This window comes from Aquarana catesbeiana, linkage group LG02 (assembly GCF_042186555.1).
Source record: "Aquarana catesbeiana isolate 2022-GZ linkage group LG02, ASM4218655v1, whole genome shotgun sequence".
Lineage (NCBI taxonomy): Eukaryota > Metazoa > Chordata > Amphibia > Anura > Ranidae > Aquarana > Aquarana catesbeiana.
Window position 1 is genome coordinate 798,655,668 of NC_133325.1, and position 27,068 is coordinate 798,682,735.

Genomic DNA, 27,068 nt, shown 5'->3' on the forward strand with positions numbered 1-27,068 from the left:
GGCCATCCAGCTGGGCTCTCACTTCAAGCTGTCACCACAAGACATTCCAGAGGCCTCCGTCTCCCCCTGCCCCTGTGTACAGCCAGTTGTACGCCGGCCAGGGAGGGAGTGCGGACACAACTCCGGAGTTAATGCCATGAGATCTCCGCAGGGCACAAGGGGGGCATAGTAGTACCACTAGTAGTATGATCTAACCTCAACGCGGTTGGAGGAGACCAATGGAACGCTAAGACTGGCTATCCCGACCACCCCATGGAGTAACACCGACCCCCCCCCCCCCACTCTGCTGTTCCTGATCCGTGGTGAAAACAACTGGGGCGACCAAATATCTTAAAAGCCCCCTCCCCCATATATTACAGGTAAGTTACCCTCCAACTTGTATTACCTAATCATAACCTTACCCACAATGCACCTACAAGCCTGTCGCTAATCCCTTACTACAAGACGCATTCCGGCGCTACAAAAAAAAAAGGTATCAGATTTCCTGCGAGTTCCCTTCCAGTTCTGCAGCTCGGCATTGATGCCACATTGTATTGGTGGTCGCAGCGTAGGCTGCATGCGTGATTTTTAGTTGCACGTGGTCGTTTACATTTTATTTTATAAGGGATTTGATTAACAATACCCGGGTGTTAGCCAATTAGTGGGGAAAGTTTGAAGTTTACCGCCCCATTCACAGCAAAGTGCAGGCGTTCACGTGAGTGCGTTGGCATGTGTTCGTGAACTGCGTTTGTATTGCGTTTTTTTACATGCGTTGTGTTTCTTTATTTTTCAATTGAGAAAAAAAATCTTTTTTTTTTTTTTTTTGCTTGAATAAAATACCCATCCCCCATGTGCACGGTGTGCGTTGCGTTGACATACTACTACGTTCAGGTGGGTTGCGCTTGCATTGCGCTGAAAAAAAAAAAAAAGCTGTGTTTTTTTTATTCACGCAACACAATCGTATGAAGATCCCTAATTTAACCTCTTGCCTACCGGGCACTTGCACCCCCCTCCTGCCCAGGCCATTCTTCAGCTTTCAGCGCTATCGCACTTTGAATGACAAGTACGCGGTCGTGCTACACTGTACCCAAATGAAATTTTTATCATTTTCTTCACACAAATAGAACTTTCTTTTGGTGGTATTTAATCACTGCTGGGTTTTTTATTTTTTTGCAAAAAAAAAAAAAAAAAAGCCCAAACAATTTTTTTTAAAAAAAGTGTTTTTACTTAGTTTTCTGTCAGTAAATTTTGTCATTTTGTAATGTAAGTAATTTTTCTCCTTCACTGATGGGCACTGATGAGGCGGCACTGATGAGGAGGCACTAATATGCTGCACTGTTGGGCACTGTTAGGCGGCACTTATGGGCGGCACTCATGGGCACTGATAGGCGGTACTGATGAGCATTGATGGGTGGCCCTGATGGGCATTGATAGGCAGCACTGATAGGCAGGACTGACTGGCATCACTAATGGGCACTGATTTTTGGCACTTGTAGGCAATGGTGGGCACTGATTGCTGGCACTGGTTAGCACTGATTTGTGGCGCTTGTGGGCACTGGTGGGCACTGATTGCTGGCACTGGTGGGCACTGATTGCTGGCACTGGTGAGCACTCATCGCTGGCACTGATTTGTGGCACTGGTGGGCACTGATTGCTGGCACTGGTGGGCACTGATTGCTGGCACTGGTGAGCACTCATCGCTGGCACTGATTTGTGGCATTTGTGGGCACTGATTGCTGGCACTGGTGGGCACTCATGGCTGGCACTGATTTGTGGCACTTGTGGGCACTGATTGCTGGCACTGGTGGGCACTGATTGCTGGCACTGGTGAGCACTCATCGCTGGCACTGATTTGTGGCATTTGTGGGCACTGATTGCTGGCACTGGTGGGCACTCATCGCTGGCACTGATTTGTGGCACTAGTGTCTCTATTGTAATCATCATTGCACTGATGATCGGTGCCCTGATTACAGATGTCTCCTGTGAGGAGATGCCGCTGATCGGCTCTCCTCTCCACACACTGTCAGCGTGAGGCGAGGAGCGTCGATTACCGGCATCTCCGTGTTTACATTTGACCAGCTGTGATTGGACACAGCCGATCACATGGTTAAAGAGCCGCGAACGCAGCTCTTTACAGAGATCGGGGCCGCGCCGCGTCCTAGCAAGACAGAACGCGCTAGAGAGCGGCCGTCCTGGGACGCCGTCATATGACGTTGGGCAGGTGGCAACTAGTTAAATGCATTGTATCTCTGCTGTCTAAGGCTCCGTTTCCACTAGTGCAACTTGTCATGTGACTTTGGACACAAGTCGCATGACAAGTCACAGCCCATTCATTTCCATAGCAACCCGTTTTTCCACCCATGCGACTTAAAGTTGCCGCAACTTTGAAAAGGTTCCCGCGCTACTTTCGATGCGACTTTGATCCGGAGACTGTAAAGTTGGACCAAAAGCTGCACTCAAAGTCGCACACCTGAATCGCGCGACTTTGTGGTCGCCATGGTGGAAAAACGTAGCCCAAGCGTTCGGCAACTCATCGCAACTCCATATTAGCAGCTTAACAATCATTAGATGTGCGATGGCTGCATTCGTTTTTTCCTTTTTTTTTTTTTTTTTCTTTTCACCTGGCGATCCTACCAATAAGTCTGTTGTTTCATCAGAACAAGTTTGTCCTTTCTAATGGGCTCAAATCGCACCTCATCACACCAAAGAATTGCACACGTCTTATTTTTTTTAGATCTTTTTATACCGTGCGATCTGTGGCAGGCAAACGCACTGCATTTTGCGAACTGCGTTTTGGGGTGTCTGTAACTCCCTTTTTTTTTTTTTTTCCCGGTGATCTGGCCAGGAACACACCTCCTGTATTAGAGCGCCCCCCCCCCCACTCTGGAGGAAGGAGCACAGAGAGCACCTTTTGGACAGCAGTCGGGGGTGGGGGGAGTGTTAGATGTACTGATTTTAGATATACCGACACATCAAAGCCAAACTCCAGTAAATCTTTTTCCCACGCTGCATAAGTGTGAACCCAGCCTTACAGATGTAGCAATTAGAGGGTTGAAGTAAACCATTTACCACTGACAGGGGTGCTTACAATGATCAGCTTTTTATTTATGTAAAAAACCTTTATCCCAAACCTTTTATTATAGACTATAACTGCTTATAAAGTATTAACTGGATTTGGCTTCAATGTGTTGGTATATCTAAATCTGCTAGTACATCTAACGCTCCCCTCCCCCCATACTGCTGTCCAAAGGTGCTCCTTCATCCAGGGTGTGTGTGTGTGTGTGTGTGGGGGGGGGGGGGGTGCTCTAAGAATGAAGAGGTGTTACTGGCCAGATTCTTTTATGCCGCGTACACACGGTCGGACTTTTCGTCTACAAAAGTCTGACGGACGCCGACGGACCAAATCCGGCGGACAATCCGATCGTGTGTGGGCTTCCCCGGACTTTCAGCGGACTTTTCCAGCCGCAGATCTGACGGACTTTAGATTTGGAACATGCTTCAAATCTTTACGTCGTAACTCCGCCGGACCCAGAAATCCGCTCGTCTGTATGCTAGTCCGACGGACAAAAACCCACGCTAGGGCAGCTATTGGCTACTGGCTATCAACTTCCTTATTCTAGTCCGGTGTACGTCATCATGTAGGAATCCGTCGGACTTTTGTGTGATTGTATGTAGGCAAGTCCGTTCGTTAGAAAGTCTGCCGCAAGTTCGCCAAAAGTCCGTCGAAAGCCTGTCTGACGGGCTGTCGGACTTTTGTAGCCGAAAAGTCCGACCGTGTGTACGCGGCATTAGGAATTTGCTATGATATTTAGCACCATCTAGTGGCCAAATGTGGCATTTGAAAAATGAACAACATTTAACCAGCTCAGGAAATTTCCTGATGATATTCACTTTTTTTTTTGAGCCATTCACAGAGAAGAAATGTGCGTGTACGTTCACTGGGAAAATCGCTCTGTGTGATTTTTTTTTTTTTTTTTTTTTTTTACTTTTTATAAATACATAAAGGTCACCATAAATTTTACCAAAACGATGTAATATAAGGACCTACCTAAGCTAACCAATCAGATTTCAGTTCTTGCAATCATGGAGGCTCAGCATCCCATGTGTCCAGGGCTGGTTCTACCAATAGGTGAACTAGGCAGCCGCCTAGGGCGCTGCCGCGGCCGCTGGTTTCCCTGCCCCCAGCCATCATATAAATGGCGGACCGCGGGCTGGATGCGGACTGAGCCATCTGGACCACCACGGTTCCGTCATTTAGGAGCCGGTTCTTCCCCCTCTGCCACCTTATTATAGCAGAGCGGAGGCCGCCACGGGAAACAAAGCAACTTTGAATGGAGGGCGGGAGCAGGAGCGGGAGCTGCCGGAGTTAACTTTTTAAGTGTCCCAGCAGTTGATTGGTTGTTGGGATGTAAGGCGGTCCTAGCTACCAATCGCCTGCTGGGACACTTAAAAAGTTAACTCTGGGAGCTTCCACTCCTGCTCCCACCCTCCATTCAAAGCTGCTGTGTCTCCTGCTGTCTAGAGCTGTTCTGCCTCCTGCTCTCCATTCTGTATACCCAATGAAGGAAGGAGAATGAAGGAGCAGAGCTGAGGGGGCAATAATGTGAATGGGGAGCAAAGCCGAGGGGGGCTGCAGTGTTAATGTGAGGAGCAGAGCTGAGGGGGGGGGGGTTTGTAATGTGAATGGGGGGGCAGAGTTAAGGGGGGTTGTAATGTCAATGAGGGGAGAAGAGCTGAGGGGGGGGTTGTAATGTGAATGGGGGGCAGAGCTGAGGGGGGTTGTAATGTGAATGGGGGGGGGGGGGCAGAACAGAGTTAAAGGGGGGTTGTAATGTCAATGAGGGGAGGAGAGCTGAGGGGGGTGTTGCAATGTGTATGGGGGGGCAGAGCTGAGGGGGGGTTGTAATGTGAATGGGGGGCAGAGCTGAGGAGGGGGGTTGTAATGTGAATGAGGGGGGGTTGTAATGTGAATGGGGGGGCAGAGCTGAGGGGGGGGGTTGTAATGTGAATGGGGGGGCAGAGCTGAGGGGGGGGGGGTTGTAATGTGAATGGGGGGGCAGAGCTGAGGGGGGGGGTTGTAATGTGAATGGGGGGGCAGAGCTGAGGGGGGGGTTGTAATGTGAATGGGGGGGCAGAGCTGAGGGGGGGGTTGTAATGTGAATGGGGGGGGCAGAGCTGAGGGGGGGTTGTAATGTGAATGGGGGGGGCAGAGCTGAGGGGGGGTTGTAATGTGAATGGGGGTGAGAGCTGAGGGGGGGTTGTAATGTGAATGGGAGTGAGAGCTGAGGGGGGGTTGTAATGTGAATGGGGGTGAGAGCTGAGGGGGGGTTGTAATGTGAATGGGGGGGCAGAGCAGAGTTAAGGGGGGTTGTAATGTGAATGGGGGGCAGAGCTGAGGGGGGGTTGTAATGTGAATGGGGGGCAGAGCTGAGGAGGGGGGTTTTAATGTGAATGGGGGGGGCAGAGCTGAGGGGGGGTTGTAATGTGAATGGGGGGCAGAGCTGAGGGGGGGTTGTAATGTGAATGGGGGTGAGAGCTGAGGGGGGGTTGTAATGTGAATGGGAGTGAGAGCTGAGGGGGGGTTGTAATGTGAATGGGGGGGCAGAGCAGAGTTAAGGGGGGTTGTAATGTGAATGGGGGGCAGAGCTGAGGGGGGGTTGTAATGTGAATGGGGGGCAGAGCTGAGGAGGGGGGTTTTAATGTGAATGGGGGGGGGGGCAGAGCTGAGGGGGGGTTGTAATGTGAATGGGGGGCAGAGCTGAGGGGGGGTTGTAATGTGAATGGGGGGGCAGAGCTGAGGGGGGGTTGTATTGTGAATGGGGGGGAGAGCTAAGGGTGGTTGTAATATGAAGGGGGGGCAGAGCTGAGGGGGGGTTGTAATGTGAATGGGGGGGAAGAGCTGAGGGGGGAGGTTGTAATGTGAATGGGGGGGCAGAGCAGAGTTGAGAGGGGGTTGTAATGTCAATGGGGGGAGAAGAGCTGAGGGGGGGTTGTATTGTGAATGGGGGGGAGAGCTAAGGGTGGTTGTAATATGAAGGGGGGGCAGAGCTGAGGGGGGGTTGTAATGTGAATGGGGGGGAAGAGCTGAGGGGGGAGGTTGTAATGTGAATGGGGGGGCAGAGCAGAGTTGAGGGGGGGTTGTAATGTCAATGGGGGGAGAAGAGCTGAGGGGGGGTTGTATTGTGAATGGTGGGGGAGAGCTGAAGGGGGGTTGTAATATGAATGGGGGGGGGGGAGAGCTGAGTGGGGGTTGTGATATGAATGGTGGGGGGAGAGCTGAGGGGGGGTTGTAATATGAATGGGGGGAGGGCTGAGGGGGGGTTGTAATATGAATGGGGGGGAAGAGCTGAGGGGGGGTTGTAATATGAATGGGGGGGCAGAGCTGAGGGGGGGTTGTAATGTGAATGGGGGGGCAGAGCGGAGGGGGGTTGTAATGTGAATGGGGGGGCAGAGCTGAGGGGGGTTGTAATGTGAATGCGGGGGCAGAGCTGAGGGGGGGTTGTATTGTGAATGGTGGGGAGAGCTGAAGGTGGGTTGTAATATGAATGGGGGGGAGAGCTGAGAGGGGTTGTAATATGATTGGGGGGGGGGAGCTGAGGGGGGGTTGTAATATGAATGTGGAGGAGAGCTGAGGGGGGTTGTAATGTGAATGGGGGGGAGAGCTGAGGGGGGGTTGTAATGTGAATGGGGGGGGAAGAGCTGAGGGGGGAGGTTGTAATGTGAATGGGGGGGCAGAGCAGAGTTGAGGGGGGGTTGTAATGTCAATGGGGGGAGAAGAACTGAGGGGGGGTTGTATTGTGAATGGTGGGGGAGAGCTGAAGGGGGGTTGTAATATGAATGGGGGGGAGAGCTGAGGGGGGGTTGTAATATGAATGGGGGGGGAGAGCTGAGGGGGGGTTGTAATATGAATGGGGGGAGAGCTGAGGGGGGGTTGTAATATGAATGGGGGGGGGAGAGCTGAGGGGGGGTTGTAATATGAATGGGGGGGAGAGCTGAGGGGGGGTTGTAATATGAATGGGGGGCAGAGCTGAGGGGGGGTTGTAATATGAATGGGGGGGAGCTGAGGGGGGTTGTAATATGAATGGGGGGGCAGAGCTGAGGGGGGGTTGTAATGTGAATGGGGGGGGGAAGAGCTGAGGGGGGGTTGTAATGTGAATGGGGGGGTAGAGCTGAGGGGGGTTGTAATGTGAATGGGGGGCAGAGCTGAGGAGGGGGTTGTAATGTGAATGGGGGGGCAGAGCAGAGTTGAGGGGGGTTGTAATGTCAATGGGGGGAGAAGAGGTGAGGGGGGTTGTAATATGAATGGGGGGGCAGAGCTGAGGGGGGGTTGTAATGTGAATGGGGGGGCAGAGCGGAGGGGGGTTGTAATGTGAATGGGGGGGCAGAGCTGAGGGGGGGTTGTAATGTGAATGGGGGGGCAGAGCTGAGGGGGGGTTGTAATGTGAATGGGGGGGCAGAGCGGAGGGGGGTTGTAATGTGAATGGGGGGGCAGAGCTGAGGGGGGGTTGTAATGTGAATGGGGGGGCAGAGCTGAGGGGGGGTTGTAATGTGAATGGGGGGGCAGAGCTGAGGGGGGGGGTTGTAATGTGAATGGGGGGGCAGAGCGGAGGGGGGTTGTAATGTGAATGGGGGGGCAGAGCTGAGGGGGGGTTGTAATGTGAATGCGGGGGCAGAGCTGAGGGGGGGGTTGTAATGTGAATGGGGGGGCAGAGCTGAGGGGGGGTTGTAATGTGAATGGGGGGGCAGAGCTGGGGGGGTTGTAATATGAATGGGGGGCAGAGCTGAGGGGGGGTTGTAATGTGAATGAGGGGGGGTTGTAATGTGAATGGGGGGCAGAGCTGAGGGGGGGTTGTAATGTGAATGGGGGGCAGAGCTGAGGAGGGGGTTGTAATGTGAATGGGGGGGCAGAGCAGAGTTGAGGGGGGTTGTAATGTCAATGGGGGGAGAAGAGGTGAGGGGGGTTGTAATATGAATGGGGGGGGGCAGAGCTGAGGGGGGGTTGTAATGTGAATGGGGGGCAGAGCGGAGGGGGGTTGTAATGTGAATGGGGGGGCAGAGCTGAGGGGGGTTGTAATGTGAATGGGGGGGCAGAGCTGAGGGGGGTTGTAATGTGAATGCGGGGGCAGAGCTGAGGGGGGGGGTTGTAATGTGAATGGGGGGGCAGAGCTGGGGGGGTTGTAATGTGAATGGGGGGCAGAGCTGAGGGGGGGTTGTAATGTGAATGAGGGGGGTTGTAATGTGAATGTGGGGCAGAGCTGAGGGGGAGGTTGTAATGTGAATGGGGGGGAAGAGCTGAGGGGGGGTTGTAATGTGAATGGGGGGGCAGAGCTGAGGGGGAGGTTGTAATGTGAATGGGGGGGAAGAGCTGAGGGGGGGTTGTAATGTGAATGGGGGGGCAGAGCTGAGGGGGAGGTTGTAATGTGAATGGGGGGGGCAGAGCTGAGGGGGGGGGTTGTAATGTGAATGGGGGGGCAGAGCTGAGGGGGGGTTGTAATGTGAATGGGGGGCAGAGCTGAGAGGGAGGTTGTAATGTGAATGGGGGGGGGCAGAGCTGAGGGGGGGGTTGTAATGTGAATGGGGGGGCAGAGCTGAGGGGGGGGTTGTAATGTGAATGGGGGGCAGAGCTGAGGGGGGGTTGTAATGTGAATGGGGGCAGAGCTGAGGGGGAGTTGTAATGTGAATGGGGGGCAGAGCTGGGGGGGTTGTAATGTGAATGGGGGCAGAGCTGAGGGGGGGGGTTGTAATGTGAATGGGGGGGCAGAGCTGGGGGGGTTGTAATGTGAATGGGGGGGGCAGAGCTGAGGGGGGGTTGTAATGTGAATGGGGGGCAGAGCTGGGGGGGTGTAATGTGAATGGGGGGTTGTAATTTGAATGGGGGGGGCAGTGCTAATGGAATAGCCTAACACCAGCCCTGCATGCGTCCTGCGGCAGCCTATAGTGGGTGGAGCCTGCTTGGCCCCTCTCACAACTATGCTGTCTGCTCCTGCTTTGCATTGCATTACAAGGTAATATCTGGGTTTGCAAAGGCATTTGTCGCACACAAAGTGGATTTTTATCCATTGTGACTAGTAAGGAATAGATCAGGTATTATCAAGTATGTATTAGGCTGTCATTAGATTATGATGACTAAAAGGATCCTGTGCCCCCCTTACATCACCTGTCCTTATCAGAGCTCCCCTTACATCAATTGCCCCTTACATCAATTACCCCTCACCAGACTGCCCCTTACGTCAACTGCCCCCACCAGAATGCCCCCTTACGTCAACTGCCCCCACCAGAATGCCCCCTTACATTAACTGCCCCCACCAGAATGCCCCCTTACATCAACTGCCCCCACTAGAATGCCCCCTTACATCAACTGCCCCCACCAGAATGCCCCCTTACATCAACTGCCCCATCAAAGCCCCTCTTACATCAATTGCCCCCACCAGAGTTCCCCTTACATCAATTGCCCCCACCAGAGTTCCCCTTACATCAATTGCCCCCACCAGAGCTGGACACGTATTCCAATGGGGTTTTTTTATTTTTTTATTTTAAGCACGTGATTAAAACCAGAGGCTCTAATAGGCTTTAAAAAGGGTGGGCATAGGGCACAGAGCACTGTGCCCCGAGGCCCACCCAGTTGTGTGACAATAGTGAATTAATGTTCGCTATTGTCTTCCTGATTCTCCTCCCGGCCAATCGGGAAGTGGGTCCTGAGATCATCACCAGATAGGAGAAGCGATCCTATTGGCTGAGGAGGAGGAGGGAGGAGACACAGGGGGCGCTGCCGTGAAGCACCAGGAGGAGGAGACCCTGCCCGGAGAAAGCACTGCCTACCCGCGACCTAGATGGGGTAGGTTCGGGGCTTTGGACATCAACTGTCCATATGCACTCTGAGAGGCCAGGGGGGCACAATTTAAAAATCGGGGGGGGGGGGGGGGCACAGCCCTTCCCAGAACAGCACCCCCCCTAGATCTGGGCCTGGTGCTCAGAGAGGGACCCTGAAGTGTCAGACGCCGGAGTTTCCTCAGAAATTAAGATCAATGGCAGTTGGAGGGACCAGTGAATATAGATCAATGGCAGTTGGAGGGACCAGTAAATGAAGATCAATGGCAGTTGGAGGGACCAGTGAATATAGATCAATGGCAGTTGGAGGGACCAGTAAATGAAGATCAATGGCAGTTGGAGGGACCAGGGAATAAGGATCGATGGCAGTTGGAGGGCCCAGTAAATGAAGATCAATGGCAGTTGGAGGGACCAGTAAATGTTAGCTCTCCACTTTGCAGGGAGGACTTTTTTGAACGTAGATTGCCTCCCCTATGTCTTTGAGTAGAGTAATGCTTTACATTTCCCTACATATCAGTTTCCCGTGTCGTGGTTGCTCCAGTGACCATGTTGTCTTCTTCTCTTGCAGGTGTAGCAGGCGGCGGGGACAGAAATATGGAGGCGAACCGCACAGTGGCGGAGCAGCTCTTCCATGCTCCGAATTGTGTGGAATGGAAAACCATCATGGAGTGGTCAATCTATCACCTGGCCTGCCTCGTCTTCCTGTTGGCGTCCATGGGTGGCAGCGGAATCCTTGGCTGCATTTACATCCTTCTGTTAATGGGGGCTTCCTTCTGTTTAATGGCGCTGTGGGGCGGCCTGTTCGCCTGTGGCGTGGACATTGTGACCTGGAACACCATCCTGATGGCGCTCTGCGTGGTGCAAATTGGACATCTGATGTACAGATTACACACGGAGTCCTACGGAGAAGACTATGACACTCTGTACCAAACCCTGTACAAGCCCATGCACGTTCCACTGAATGTCTTCAAGGACATCGCTCACTGTAGCGGGATGGAGGTCCATTCCCTGAACGCCGACCAGAGTTACGCCCTGGAGGGGAAGACGCCCATTGACCGCCTGTCCCTTCTCATCTCTGGAAGGTGGGTGATTAGGACAGCTGTATTTAACACCTTTTATTACGTCTTGAATAGGTATATCCAAGACATCATTACCTTGTTGATGTGGGGGGCTTGCAGGAGAGGAGTGTGGAGGGATGACATGGGGTGGTATGTACAGGAGAGGAGTGTGGAGGAGATGACATGGGCTTGTATGTACAGGAGAGGAGTGTGGAGGAGATGACATGGGGTGGTATGTACAGGAGGTGAGTGTGGAGGGTATCAAGACATTATGACCTGGAGCTTATGTTATAGGGGTCATTAGGGTGTGAGGGGTTGAGCCGGGAGACTGTTGAGGTGGAAGGGGTGAGATGTTGGGGATTGCTGAGGTGAGGTACTCAGGGATGCCGAGATCCTGGGAAGAATGTGTGTGAGGTCGGTGATGAGGTCGGTGATGAGGTCGGTGATGAGGTGACAGGGAGAGCAGAGCCTTCTAGGATGTCATCTCGCTGTTGGGTTGCTGGGATGAGGGAAGAGATGGTGTCTGAGTTAGTGAAATTGCTCAGAGAGATGATGCTCCTTGGGGACCTGCAGACTTTGGAGGGATGAGGAAATTGGCAGCACATTATTATTATTATATAATCCTGTATATTGAGGTCATGGAAGGATAATACGGTAAAGTTGTCCTGTCCCCTTAGCAGAAAAACACCCCCAAAGCATAATGTTTCCACCTCCATGTTTGATGGTGGGGGATGGTGTTCTTGACGTCATAGGCAGCATTCCTCCTCCTCCAAATACGGTGAGTTGAGTTGATGCCAAGGAACTCGATTTTGGTCTTATCTGACCACAACACTTTCACCCAGTTCTCCTCTGAATCATTCAGATGTTCATTAGCAAACCTCAGACAGACCTGTACATGTGATTTCTTGAGTAGGGGACCTTGTGGGCCCTGCAGGATTTCAGTCCTTCGCTGTGTAGTGTGTTACTGATTGTTTTCTTGGTGACTATGGTCCCAGCTCAGATCATTGACAAGATTCTCCCGTGTAGTTCTGGGCTGATTCCTCACCGTTCTCATGATCATTGAAACTCCACGAGGTGAGATCCTCCATGGAGCCCCAGACCGAGAGAGAATAACAGTTATTTTGTATTTCTTCCATTTGTGAATAATCGCACCAACTGTTGTCACTCTCTCACCAAGCTGCTTGGCAATGGTCTTGTAGCCCATTCCAGCCTTGTGTAGGTCTACAATCTTGTCCCCGACATCCTTGGACAGCTCTTTGGTCTTGGCCATGGTGGAGAGATTGGAATTTGATTGATTAGTTGCTCTTGCTCGTGGACAGGTGTCTTTTTTTTATACAGGTAACAAGCTGAGATTAGGAGCACTCCCTTTAAGAGAGTGCTCCTAATCTCAGCTTTTTACCTGTATAGAAGACACATGGGAGCCAAAAATCCTGATTGATAGGGGATCAAATACTTATTTCACTCATTAAAATGCAAATCAATTTTATAACTTTTTTGAAATGCGTCTTTCTAGATATTTTTGTTGTTTTCCTGTCTCTCACTGTTAAAATCAACCAACCATGGGGGGGGGGGGGGGAGAGGAAATTACTGTTTTTTTTTGTTTTGTTTTTTTTTTATATTGATTTGGGTTTTTTTTTTTTTGTTTGTTTTTAATGTGGGGTTACTGCAGGATGTAATATGTGTATTGTAACTGTATCTGGAAAAATATGAATGTGTAATGTGTATTAGTGAAAGGAAAATCAATAAAAAAATTACTGAATTAAAAAAAAAAAAACAACCGACCAATAAAATTATAGACGGATCATTTCTTTGTCAGTGGGCAAACCTACAAAATCAGCAGGGAATCAAATAATTTTTTTTTCCCCTCACTGTACACCTAACATTATTAAAAAAACACTACAATCGCCTAAAAGTTTACAGAAATTTACAGGATTTTCACTAAAATTTCTCAGCTAAAAAAAAAAACCAAAACGTTAAATTCCTCGCATTTCTACTAGATGATCACGTTCATATGTACACCTAAAATTATTTTAAAGAAACCTTACAATCCTCTAAAACTTCACAGAAATTCACAGGATTTTCACAAAAAATTTCTCAAAATAGAAAACACTCAATTTCTCTAATTTCTACTAGGTGATCATATTCTTATATACGCCTCAAATTGATCGAAAACACTACAGGTCCTCTTTTTATTGACCATTCTATGGACAGTGGAAGACTCTGGATTGGGTCATCACGTTGAGTGTCCAGATTGCTCCCATCTCTATAAATGACCCAACATGGCTCCAGATGTGGCGATGGAGTCCTCAATGACCCGGCTCTTTGTGTTGTCCGCAGGGTGAAGGTCAGTCTGGATGGGCAGTTCTTGCACTACATCTTCCCCTATCAGTTCCTGGACTCGCCAGAGTGGGAATCGCTGCGTCCCTCGGAGGAGGGGACATTCCAGGTGAGGAGACCACCCAGACTTCTTTCTTTAAAGGAATCCATAGTGAAAAGTTATGAAAGTTTTTCATTGCTGACCTCTCTCTTTATAGAATACTGATTCCCAGGCTTCCATGGAGATCCAATGACTTTCCGAGTCAATTGATTGGAGCAAATATGCAGATTAGGAGTTCTGACTTCTCTATGACTAACGTTTTCAGAAGTCCGGGGACATTAACATTATCTGATGGAGGCCAGCAATGGAATCCCCTGTATTTAACGGCTTGTCGATCAGGCTTTTTCTGTCACTTTTTGTTTACAAGTTTAATCCTGCATTTTTTTTGCTAGAAAATTACTTATAACCCCAAATGTTATACACTTTTTTTTTTTTTTTTTTTTTTTTTTTTTAGCAGAGACCCATGAGAATTTATGTCACGCTGTATTTTGTTAAAAAAACAATAAAAACTTAAAAAAAAAACACAAAACACAATATTTACCCCAATTTTTTTTGTATTTGCGCAGCATTTTTTTTTTTTGGAAAAAAATACACTTTAATAAATAAAACAAAAAAAACAAAAACACAATATTTACCCCAATTTTTTTGTATTTGTGCAGCGTTTTTTTTTTTTTGGAATAAAATACACATAAATAAAAAAAACAAAAAAAACGCAATATTTACCCCAATTTTTTTTTTTTTTTTAATGTGAAATATGATGTTATGCCATGTAAGTAGATACCTAACACGCTTTAAGATTGCGCACGCTCGTGGAATGGCGACAAACCCTGGTACTTAAAAAATCTCCATAGGCAATGCTTTAAACACCTTTTTACAGGTTACCTTTTTAGAGTTACAGAGGAGGTCTAGTGCTAGAATTAGTGCTCTCACTCTAACGTTTGCGACGATACCTCACATGTGTGGTGCGAATACGGTTTACATGCGCGACTTGCGCATGCGTTCGCTTCTGCGCTCGAGCACGGATGGATTGGGCGCTTTATTTTTTTCTTTTCTTTTTTATTTTTACACTGTCCCTTTTTTTTTTTTTAATTTTTTTTTTGTTGTTATTTTTGTTATTTAAAAAAAAAAAAAAAAAAAAAATGTAAACATCCCTTGTAATAGAAATAAAGATGAAAGGGCCTTTTTATGGAGAGATCTGGGGTCAAAAAGACCCCAAATCTCTTCTTTACCTTTTTAAAAGCAAAAGATCAAAAAAAAAAAAAAAAAAAAAATATATATATATATATATATATATATATATATATATATATATATATATATATATATATATATATATATATATATATATATATATATATATATATATATATATATATATATATATATATATATATATATAATAAATAAAAAATATATATATATATATTTTTTTTTATCTTTGAAAGAAAAATTATTTACTTCGAGCCTGGAACGGAAGTGACATCATGACCTCACTCTGGTCCTCCAAGGCCAAAGAGGCGATCAAAGAGTCTTCTACTCTTTGATTGCCTATGGGAGCAGCCAGCTGCACCGTCGGATCGTTTCCCGGGTGTACCTGGCAGAAACGGTAAGCCTGAGAAACGAGGGCGAGCAGCGGGATGGGTCATACCCTCCCGCCACTTCGGAAATCGTTCCAGCGGCTCATGAGCTGCTCGGAACGGTTTTCATGAGAAAGCCAACCGTCAGCTGCAAAAAACAATACCGTGGTTATGGGTGATAGCCCCGGCAAACCACTCGCAAACCGCAATGTGTATATATATATATATATATATATATTTTCCTGTATTTTCCTGTGACAACACTGAAGAAATGACACTTTGCTACAATGTAAAGTAGTGAGTGTACAGACATTAATGGCTGTGTGTTGAGTTATTTTGAGGGGACAGCAAATTTACACTGTTATACAAGCTGTACACTCACTACTTTACATTGCTATGGAAGTGGCTAAACGGCTGTGGTAATTACTAAGGCAGTGAGATCAAATCACCTGTGCAAAATAATGGACAGCCTGAAAACATGACCTGTGTGGGGCGCCTTGAGAACTGGCGTTGAGAAACGCTGGCCTATGGAGATTTATAAGTACTGAAGTTTGTTGCCATTGCCATTTTTTACATTCATGAAACTGTTTTTTTTTTTTTTTGTTTTTTTTTTTAAATGCGTTGTAAAAATTGCTGCGCAAATAGTGTGTGACATAAAAAGTTGCAACAACCGCCATTTTATCTCCTTAGGGTGTCTGCTAAAACTATATATATATATATATATTGTTTGGAGGTTCTGAGTGATTTTCTAGCAGAAAAAATGATGATTTTTACATGTAGGAGAGAAGTGTCAGAGGCGTTTTTTCAGGCACTTTAGCACTAAAAATAGCGACTGTAAAGCACCTGAATAAAGCCCAGTGTGAAAGCCTGAGTATTTTCACACTGGGGCTCTGCGCTGGCAGCAGCTGCAAGCAGCTTTTTTGCAGCACTGTAGGAGCAGTGAATAACACCGCTCCTAAAGCGCCCCTTCCCCCAGGATGGCTGTTCTGCACAGAATCACGTGTGTGTGTGTGTGTGTATATATGTGTATGTATGATGCGTGTGTATATGTATGTATGTGTGTGTGTGTGTGTGTATGTGTGTGTGTGTGTGTGTGTATATATATATATATATATATATATATATATATATATATATATATATATATATATATACTGCACTTCTGCCTAGGGGACAATAAATGACTGGTGACCTCCTCTCAGGCTAGGAACGCTCAATGACTGGTGACCTCACCTCAGCCTAGGCAAGGTCAGTGACTGGTGACCTCACCTCAGCCTAGGCAAGGTCAATGACTGGTGACCTCACCTCAGCCTAGGCAAGGTCAATGACTGGTGACCTCACCTCAGCCTAGGCAAGGTCAATGACTGGTGACCTCACCTCAGCCTAGGCAAGGTCATTGACTGGTGGCCTCACCTCAGCCTAGGAAAGGCAAATCAGTGGTGACCTCACCTCCGCTTGGGAAAGGTCAATGACTGGTGACCTCCCTTCAGCCTGGGAAAGGTCAATGGTTGGTGACCTCACCTCAGCTTGGGAGAGGCCAATGACTGGTGACCTCACCTCAGCCCAGGAAAGACTAATGACTGATGACCTCAACTCAGCCTAGGAGAGATCAATCACTGATGACCTCACCTCAGCCTAGGAAAGGTCAATGACTGGTGACCTCACCTCAGCCTAGGCAAGGCCAATGACTGATGACCTCACCTCAGCTTAGGAAAGGCAAATCACTGGTGACCTCACCTCCGCTTGGGAAAGGTCAATGACTGGTGACCTCACTTCAGCCTAGGAAAGGTCAATGACTGGTGACCACACCTCAGCTTAGGAAAGGCCAATGACTGGTGACCTCACCTCAGCCTAGGCAAGGCCAATGACCGATGACCTCACCTCAGCTTAGGAAAGGCAAATCACTGGTGACCTCACCTCCGCTTGGGAAAGGTCAATGACTGGTGACCTCACTTCAGCCTAGGAAAGGTCAATGACTGGTGACCACACCTCAGCTTAGGAAAGGCCAATGACTGTTGACCTCAACTCAGCCTACACAAAGTCACTGACTGGTGACCTCACCTCAGCCTAGACAAAGTCACTGACTGGTGACCTCACCTCAGCCTAGACAAAGTCACTGACTGGTGACCTCACCTCAGCCTAGACAAAGTCACTGACTGGTGACCTCACCTCAGCCTAGACAAAGTCACTGACTGGTGACCTCACCTCAGCCTAGACAAAGTCACTGACTGGTGACCTCACCTCAGCCTAGACAAAGTCACTGACTGGTGACCTCACCTCAGCCTAGACAAAGTCACTGACTGGTGACCTCACCTCAGTCTAGACAAAGTAACTGACTGATGACCCCACCTCAGCCCAGGAAAGGTCAATGACTGGTGACCTCACTGCAGCCCAGGAAAGGTCAATGACTGGTGTCCTCGCCTCAGCCTAGGAAAGGCAAAAGACTGGTGACCTCACCTCAGCCTAGACAAAGTCACTGACTGGAGCTCAGGAATGTATTCATACAGACTTGTAAAGTCACCAAAAGGTCCAATTTAAAGCCAAGCTATTCATAAACTTTACAACAAAATAAAGCAAAAGGGAACAAAGTGAAATGCAGTAATTGTATTTTTTTATTTGTATCTTTGTAATCTCTCAGGTCACATTGACGGCGGAGATGGACAGCACATACATCAGCTGGCCCCGGAAAAAGCTTTACTTTCTCCTGGCCAAGGAGAAATACATAGCTCGCCTCTTCTCCTCGCTCCTCGGCTTTGACATTTCCCAGAAGCTCTACGCCCTCAACGACAAGCTGTTCGCCAAGTTCGGCCTCCGCTTCGACATCCGCCTGCCCAGCCTCTACCACGTGGTGGGGCCGTCCCCAGAGTTGGCGGGCGACATACGACCTATCGCCGATCCCCTGGCCTCCCGCCTTCAGCAGGACGACCCACCCCCGAGGAAGGCGCCACCCCCCAGCAGCCGAGGTCCGCGGCCGGAGAGTGGCAACCTGGGTGAGGACTCGAGCAGCCTCATTCTAGACGATTTTGCAGAGCTGCCTGGCTCCTTTATGGATTATGGGAGCGAGGGGGAGTATTTGAAGTGAGAGGGGGGCCAGGCAGCTGGTGAGGCAGTGCCCCGTAAGTACCACCCTGCCTGCAAATCCTTGTGGAGTGTGTGCTTGTGCTTGCCGGTGTCGGCTTGTCTAACCCCCTCCTTACAGATGTCAGTTGTGCCACTCGTGGCTTTGTGCTTGGTGTTTGCGGCAATATGAAAGCCCAAATGAAAGAGAACCAGTCACTTCTGAATTTCTCTTTTTATTGCAATTTTTTTTTCGTTTTTTTCTTTTTTTTTTTTTTTTTTTGTTTCTTCTTTTTTTTATTTATTTTTTATTGTGTGGCCTCTCAGTTGACCGCATTTTTCATTTGTATCGGACCCTTTAGCTTTATATTCCCAGGTCAGATTTCAGTTGCTTCCCCACCTGCATATGGTCCCCCAGCTCCTGAGAGTGCAGAACAGTGACAAATAAAAGAGCCCTCTAGTTTTCTACATTCCTAATAACCGGAGTGTATCCTGTTCACATTTGTATTTAATATGGCCTGGAAAAAAATAATTAACATTTCACAAATATTTTTTTTTTCTTTTTATAGTCCAGTAAATGTGACTATGTCCAAGTGCATATGATTAGTATGCTGTCTTCTTACCAGCCAGCAGGGGGAGCTCACAAGTCCTTTTGTTTTTTTTTTCGCAAATAATCCCATATTTTGCCTAATATGTTGATCACCAGCCCAATCAAGTGGCTAAATGTGGTATTGTTTCCTGCTTCACATATTTCAGGAAAACACCACAGAATGGCCACTAGATGGAGCTCACAATCACAGGAAATAAACATATTAGTCAAAATTCATGATTATATTAGCGAATGCTTGATACATTCCCAGTGCAACAAATAGACCCCTTAGTTATATGTAATCCCTAACAATGATCTTCTCTATCTTGCTCTCTTTTGGAAAGGCAAATATACCTTTTGGTACCACCCAGAGAGTCTCTTACTTTGGAGAGATTCAACATGTGCAGAATGAAAAGATTTGTTTCAAATTTGTTATTTACATAAATCTGTTTAGTTAAATTTGTTTAATTTAATTTGTTTTTGGAATTAATTTAGTTTATTTGCGATTGAATCGATTCAAACTCCATTCAAAAATGTAATTTATTCCATTCGAAATTCAAATTTTGGAAGATGGTTATATTCTTTTTTTTTTCTGTTCTTTTCTGCTATATCCTATTCTATTTGAAATTAGAATACTGGTAGATGGTTATATTCTTTCTATTGTATTCTATTGTTTTTTCTATTCTATTATTTTCTAATCTATTATTTAATTTTTTATTTTCTGTTTTATTTAAATTCTAATTTATTCTATTCAAATTTATTTTATTCAAAACCTAAAATCCTGGAAGATGGTTTTATTCTTTCCATTTTCTTTTCTTCTATTCTATTTTATTGTTTTTTTCTATTCTATTCTTTTATATTCTATTTTATTCTATTCTATTCTATTCAAAGTCAAATTTATTCTATTTGAAATAGAAATATCCGGAAGATGGTTACATTCTTTCTATTTTATTTTCTAGTCTATTCTTTTTTCTATTCTATTCTTTTCTATTCTATTTGAATTCAAAATTATTCTATTTGAAATGCGATTTTCAGAAAATGGTTATATTCTGTCTATTTTATTATATTCTATTGCTTTATTTTATATTCTATTTGTTTTCTATTCTTTTATTTTTTACTCTATTATATTCTATTCTTTTATTTTCTATTCTTCTCTATTTTATTCAATTTTTTCTATTCTTTTATTTTTTTATTCTGTTCTGTTTTACTCTTTTATTTTCTATTCTATTATTTTCTATTTTATTCTATTATTTTCTATTCTGTTATGTTTTATTCTGTTCTGTTTTACTCTATTATATATATATTTTTAATTTTCTATTCTATTCTTCTCTATTTTATTCTATTTTTTTTCTATTCTTTTATTTTTTGTTCTGTTTTACTTTATTATATTCTATTCTTTTATTTTCTATTCTATTCTTTTCTATTCTATTCTTTTCTATTCTATTCTTTTCTATTCCTTTATTTTCTATTCTATTTGATTCTCTTCTAAAATTCGAAAACTATTCAAATTCGATTCAAAAACTATTTGAGTTTCCTACAAAATTTTTGATTTGTTATTTCAGCTTCATTTACATTCGTTACGATTGTAATTCAGAAATTCAGATACATCCGAATTTCTGAATAACGAAAAACTTTGTCCGAATTTCGTTTGAAATGAAACTAACTGCACATGTCTAAGGAGGGATTTCCTCTTGTTTTCCTGTTTTTTTTTTCTCTATAAGACAGGAAGTGGAGGAAAATCTCCCCAAAATACGACATGGACAGCAAAAAGCTCACTGCTGCCACTGGGTCAAAGCTGCTGCATGTCCACTTGGTGGCGCACTCACTGCATCCCCGAGACCTCCCATAACTCGACATAGCTTCTCTGGCTGCACAAAGTCTCATGCCAAACCACGGCGAGGATAATTCATAAAACTCTACGTGCCTAATCATACAGCTCATGGTAAATCTCAAGGCTTTATGATTAAACGCGAATAGAGCAAAACGCGTAAAAAAATAAAAAGTGATTACCGCCTCCAGCTTCAGAAGTCTTTGAGTTATGAAGACGGAGTTTGGTAGGCAAGGAAAGTATCCCCTACCATAATTCAAGTCTCTGTTGCCTCCCAGTCTGGTGGTCTCACTTCTCCTGCTGCACAATGAGTGCTTCTGCTGAATTGTTATAGAGACAGAAGAAACCATTGAATTTTTACTGGTTGAATAGAAAAATGATTTCAAGACTTTTGATTGGGGAAACCCCTAAGAGGATGTGAAATGGAGCCGGGTCCAGGATAACAATGTTTTTGTGCATTAACCCTTCATACAGCATGTTTGTTGTGACCCATTCCAACAAGGGGGGGGGGTCTCCAGTGTCATATAATGTAGGACTGTTGTGTGTGTTAAGGAGAAAAAAAATATGTATAAATTTTAATTGTAATTAACCCGTTTAGCTCTCACCCTGTACACCCCTCCCTCGTTGAGTAGAGAAATTTCCATATGTCTGCTATGGGGCTGTTTATTCATTGAAACCTTTGTCATTAATTAGGATAAAAAAGTAATACATATATTGTTTTATTTTCTATGTAATCTATAGGGAAAAATACAACAAAATGAAAACTATTTTTTTTCTTTCTTCTTTTTTGACCAGTGTTAGTTTTACTGTAAATAAAAAAATATCCACATTATTCTATAATTTGTCCAGTTAAAAATACAATGAAAATGATGTTTCTGGTATAAAGTATGGCAAAGTTATATGCAAATGAAATTTTCTTTAATTTTTGGCACATTTTCTTTTACGTGACACTGAAAATAAATAAATAAAATAACCGTTTTAAGAAATAAATAGAGTTAATTACAGTGAGGGGAAAAAAACTATTTGATCCCCTGCTGATTTTGTACATTTGCCCACTGACAAAGAAACGATCCGTCCATCATTTTAAATGGTCGGTTTATTTTACCAGTGATGAGAGACAGAATAACAACCAAAATATCCAGAAAAATTAATTAAAAAAAAAAAAGTTTTATAAATTGATTTGCATTTTAGCCCCCCGTTCTCATCGCCGCAACTTGACATGTCAAAACCGCACATCAGATCGCAGCCTATTGCCAGCGACGGCACTGCCCCAATCAGTGCGATGCCGACTTTGCGATGTCCAAAAGTATTTCCTGCACTACTTTTGGTGACTTCGGGGGGCGATTTCAATAGACCTCTGTGCATGAACCCCGCACAGATGTCTTTCAAATCACCCCCTGAACACTGAAATGCGGGTTTGAAATTGTGCGAGTTTAGCTGAACTCGCACGATTTCAAACCCGCGTTCAGTGTGAACGTACCCTTAATGAGTGAAATAGGTATTTGATCCCCTATCAGTCAGCGAGATTTCTGGCTCCCAGGTGTCTTCTATACAGGTAACGAGCTGAGATTAGGAGCACTCTCTCAAAGGGAGTGCTCCTAATCTCAGCTTGTTACCTGTGTTAAAGACACCTGTCCACAGAAGCAATCAATCAGATTCCAATCTCTCCACCATGGCCAAGACCAAAGAGCTGTCCAAGGATGTCAAGGACAAGTTGTAGACCTACACAAGGCTGGAATGGGCTACAAGACCATCGCCAAGCAGCTTGGTGAGAGGATGACAACAGTTGGTGCGATTATTCACAAATGAAAGAAACACAAAATAACGGTCAATCTCCCTCGGTCTGGGGCTCCATGGAGGATCTCACCTCGTGGAGTTTCAATGATCATGAGAACGGTGAGGAATCAGCCCAAAACTACATGGGAGAATCTTGTCAATGATCTCAGTTGGGACCATCGTCACCAAGAAAACAATCGGTAACACACTACACTGTGAAGGACTGAAATCCTGCAGCCCCCGCAAGGTCCCCCTGCTCAAGAAAGCACATGTACAGGACAGTCTGAAGTTCACTAATGAACATCTGAATGATTCAGAGGAGAACTGGGTGAAAGTGTTGTGGTCAGATAAAACCAAATTTGAGCTCTTTGGCATCAACTCAACTCGCCATGTTTGGAGGAGGAGGAATGTTGCCTATGACCCCAAGACCACCGTCCCCCACCATCATACATGGAGGTGGAAACATTATGCTTTGGGGGTGTTTTTCTGCTAAGGGGACAGGACAACTTCACCACATCAAAGGGGCGATGGACGGGGCCATGTACCCTCAAATCTTGGGTGAGAACCTCCTTCCCTCAGCCAGGGCATTGAAAATGGGTTGTGGATTGGTATTCCAGCATGACAATGACCCAAAACACACGGCCAAGGCAACAAAGAAGTGGCTCAAGAAGAAGCACATTAGGGTCCTGAAGTGGCCTAGCCAGTCTCCAGACGTTAATCCCATAGAAAATATGTGGAGGGAGCTGAAGGTTCGAGTTACCTAACGCCAGCCTCAAAACCTTAATGACTTGGAGAGTATCTGCAAAGAGGACAAAATCCCTCCTGAGATGTGTGCAAACCTGGAGGACAACTCCAGGAAACGTCTGACCTCTGTGCAGTGGCGTCGCTAGGGGGTGGCTTTTGGGGCTATAGCCCCGAATCTGGGGCCCATAGCCCCGAGTCTCTGCAGGGGTCCCCAAGGGGCAGGGAGGCTCTCTGGGGACCCTGATGTAAGTGGGGGGCTCTCTGGGGACCCTGATGCAAGGTGGACCCTCTTCGGGAAAACCTGATTTTAAGGGGGAGGCTCTCTGAGGACCCTGATTTAAGGGGGAGGCTCTCTGAGGACCCTAATGTAAGGGGGGTTCTCTGGGAACCCTGATGTAAGTGGGGGCTCTCTGGGGACCATGATGTAAGGGGGGCTCTCTGGGGACCCTGATGTAAGTGGGGGGCTCTCTGGGGATATACACACACACACATGTGTATTACTGTATATACATGTATATGCCCACCCAAGCGTATGACTTTCTTTACTACGCTGCTATGGGCTCTAGCCCCAGATCTTTTCTAGACCTAGGAACACCCCTGCCTCTGTAATTGCCAACAAGGGTTTTGCCACCAAGTACTTAGTCATGTTTTGCAAAGGGGTCAAATACTTATTTCACTCATTATAATGCAAATCAATTTATAACTTTTTTGAAATGTATTTTTCTGGATATTTTTCTTGTTATTCTGTCACTCGCTGGTAAAATAAACCGGCCATTAAAATTATAGACTGATCATTTCTTTGTCAGTGGGGCAAACCTACAAAATCAGCAGGGGGTCAAATACTTTTCTTCCACTCACTGTATAGCTGATCAGGGGGTAACTAAGCATCAATAAGGGGTTAAATAAAACCACATTTTATTTGGAAAACAAAATTTACTTTTAAGCCCCGTCCACATATTGCGTAGCGGGATCGATCCCAATTTTTGTTGCCTGATTTTCATGCAGTTCCGCATGTCACGCCTAGGGCAGCCCCTTCACTGCAATGCGCGATTGTTGCCAAAAAAATTTCCTGCTCCTTTTTTTTGGCGACACGATCTTTAAACGTGCATTTCGCCATGGTTGTTGCTTGACATTCGCGATAGAATCGCACCTCTGTTTGGGATGCCATTAAGAATAATGGCACACAAACCCGCGTCACGTGCTTTACTGCGATTCCAAATTACATGATGTGAATTGGGCCGTAAAGAAAAAAAAAAACAATCATAAAGGTTAAAAAAATTAATAAAAAAATCATAACCAAGGTTAGACAGGGAAGAAGTTACATTACAGATGATTAAGGTCAATAAGGGGTTAAAAAAAAAGAACTTGTATTAAATGCTCAAAAAATAAATAAATCATAACTAAGGGACGAAGAGGAAGAAGTTAATTAGGGCTGATCAGGGCTAAGTAAGAGTCAATAAGGGGTTAAAAATACAGTTTGTTTTGTTTTTTTTGACTTGTAAAGTTTCTTTAACACATTGTTACGTTGTATTTACTCACTGACACTTGTAGACTAATTTCTGGTTGCAAAGAGTTTTGATGAAATTTTCAAAAACAGGGTACAAACAGTAAATAATTATTTATTTTTAATATTAGTTAGATTATTTTCAAGTGGTATTTTTAACACTTCCTTTTATTATTATTATTATTATTATTTTAAAGACAGCCGGGAATTGCTTCATAATACACAATTACATAATTCTAATATTACACAGAAGGGGTTGTTGTCACAATGCAGGTACTCCTGGGTAAAATGCCACTTGACGATAGTCTACAAGTATCAGTGAGTAAATATAATGTAACAATGTGTTGTGCTTCGTTGTATTTACTAGGTCATGCATATGGAGGTCAGTGATGTGATCTTTTGATCTGCATATATTATCAATTATAGAAACTTTACAAGTTAAAAAACAAACCAACTGTATTTTTAGCCCCTTATTGACTCTTACTTAGCCCTGATCAGCCCTAACTAACTTCTTCTTCCCCTTCTCCCCTTTAGTTATAATTTTTTTATTATAATTTTTTAATTAATGCTTTAATTAATTAATTTTTAAAGCATTTAATATTGTTTTTCCTTTTTATTGTTTTTTTTTCAAAATGACAGCCAGATTTGCTTTGTATTACACAGGAGTGGCTGTCCCAATGGGTAAAATGCCACTTGAAGACAGTCTACAAGTATGAGTGAGTAAATACAAAGTAACAACGTATTGCTTTGTTGTATTTACTATGTCATTCATATGGAGGTCAGAGATGGGAACTTTGATCTGCATATCTCATTAATTAAAGAAACTTTACAGGAAAAAAAACCTGTATTTTTAACCCCTAAGGCTGGATTCACACCTATGCAGTTTTAGTGCTTTTTGCATTTTGCAGATTTGCACTACAGAACGTGTTCCATAGGAAACCATGTTAAATGGACTGTAGTGCAAATCTGCAAAATGCAAAAAGCACTAAAAATGCCTAGGTGTGAATCAGGCCTAATTGACCCTTAATGAACCCTAATCGGCATCATTTAACATCTTCTTTCCCTTCTCCCCTTAGTTATAAATGTATTTATTATTTTTTTTGATCCTTTAAATTAGTTTTTCCTTTTATTCTTTAATATTGTTTTAAAAAAAAATAAATGATCAAAACAATGAATTCTATCTAAGGGGAGAATGGAAAGAAGATGTTAAATAGAGCCGATTTGGGTTAATTAAGGTTCAATTAGCGGTTAGAAATAGTTTTTGTTTTTTATGTAAAGTTTCTTTAATTGATGAGATATGCAGATCGAAGTTCCCATCTGTGACCTCCATATGAATGACATAGTAAATACAGCAAAGCATACTGTAACGTTGTTACTTTGTATTTAACTCACTGATACTTGTAGACTGTCCTCAAGTGGCATTTTACCCATTGCGACAGCCACTCCTTCTGTGTAATATAAAGCAATTCCCGGCTGTCATTAAAAAAAAAAAAAAAAAAAAAAAAAAAGGGAAAAACCATATTAAAGGCTCAACAAATAATAAATAAATAAAATCATAACGAAGGGGAAGAGGAAGTTAATTAGGGTCGATAAGGGTTAGTTAAGGGTCAAAAAGGGGTTAAAAATACAGTTTATTTTTTCTCTGGTTTCTTTCATTGGTGAAATATGCAGATCGAAGGTCACATCTCTGACCTCCATATGAATGACATAGTAAATACAACGAAGCACAATACATTGTATTTACTCACTGATACTTGTAGACTATCGTCAAGTGGCATTTTATCCATTGCGACAGCCAATCCTTCTGTGTAATACAAAGCAATTCCCGGCTGTCATTTTGAAAAAAAAAAAAAAAAACAGAATAAAAGAAAAAACAATATTAAAGGATCAAAAAAATTATAAATAAATAAATAGAATAAAGAAACCTATAATGAAGGGGATGAAGAAGTTAAGTAGAGCCGATTAGGGTTAATTAAGGGTCTATAAGGAATGAAAAAGACAGTTATGCAGATCGAAGGTCACATCTCTGACCTCCATATGAATGAATGAATAGTAAATATAATGAAACAATACGTTGTTACATTGTATTTATTTACTGACACTTGCAATTTTTCACCAATCTGTCTACTTTTTGCCCTTTTTTTTTTTTTGCCATTGTAGATGTCAATAGAAAGCTTTTTGCCTTTCTTCATAAATACCCCGTTGTAAATGTCCTAAAATTTTAGGTATCGCCGCCCCCCCTTTCCCAAATGATCTTCTGACCTTTGTTTTCTCAGCGTTTTGCAATAATAATGAGATTTCTGTCCTTTTTGTCTTGCAGCCTCCACCGTCTTGCACAAGGGTCACCCCCGGCTCCAATCATATGGACGGGCCCCGCTGGCCCCCACTCAGACCCCCGAACTTTAGGGAACAATGACAAGACCCCCCCCCTCTCTCTCCCCCGAGCACAGCTCACTAGTGTGAAGTATCACTAACAAGGACACGTGTGTGGTGTGTGTGAGCACCGGCCCCGGGACAGAAACCATGGACAAGGTGTGATCCGTGTCCCCGGACAGTCCCACTACACCGGCCAATGGCAAGAGGGCACCTCGGTGTAAAGGGCATTTTCTTCAAAACGGCCCGGGACGAATCATATCCACACAGCAACCTGATAATGAAACATTGTTACAACATATGGCGTGTACAAAGGTCTTCCCCTTATGTTATTTTATTTTTCTGAAAATTCTAATATAAAATGTTCTTCATGAAGGA

At 44.8% G+C, this 27,068-nt stretch overlaps 1 protein-coding gene across 2 annotated transcripts; it reads left to right on the forward strand.

The window, feature by feature from the left end:
* On the forward strand, positions 1–27,068 carry POPDC2 (popeye domain cAMP effector 2). 2 transcript variants are annotated; one of them, XM_073617516.1, is made up of 5 exons: positions 1–359; positions 10,376–10,889; positions 13,203–13,311; positions 17,458–17,935; positions 26,638–27,068. In XM_073617516.1, the coding sequence occupies exons 2-4, from the start codon at positions 10,402–10,404 to the stop codon at positions 17,899–17,901; spliced, it is 1,041 nt and encodes a 346-aa protein (XP_073473617.1). In that variant the 5' UTR covers positions 1–359; positions 10,376–10,401; the 3' UTR covers positions 17,902–17,935; positions 26,638–27,068. The 2 variants fall into 2 exon arrangements, with proteins under 2 accessions (XP_073473617.1, XP_073473618.1); XM_073617517.1 differs by having other exon boundaries at positions 5–359; positions 17,458–17,809.

Excerpts from the sequence above, each read along its gene's own strand:
- POPDC2 (XM_073617516.1), top strand. The coding sequence starts at position 10,402 with ATGGAGGCGAACCGCACAGTGGCGGAGCAGCTCTTCCATGCTCCGAAT. Across the intron at positions 10,890-13,202 it reads TCCCTTCTCATCTCTGGAAG|GGTGAAGGTCAGTCTGGATG; the intron begins GTGGGTGATTAG and ends TGTTGTCCGCAG. Across the intron at positions 13,312-17,457 it reads CGGAGGAGGGGACATTCCAG|GTCACATTGACGGCGGAGAT; the intron begins GTGAGGAGACCA and ends GTAATCTCTCAG.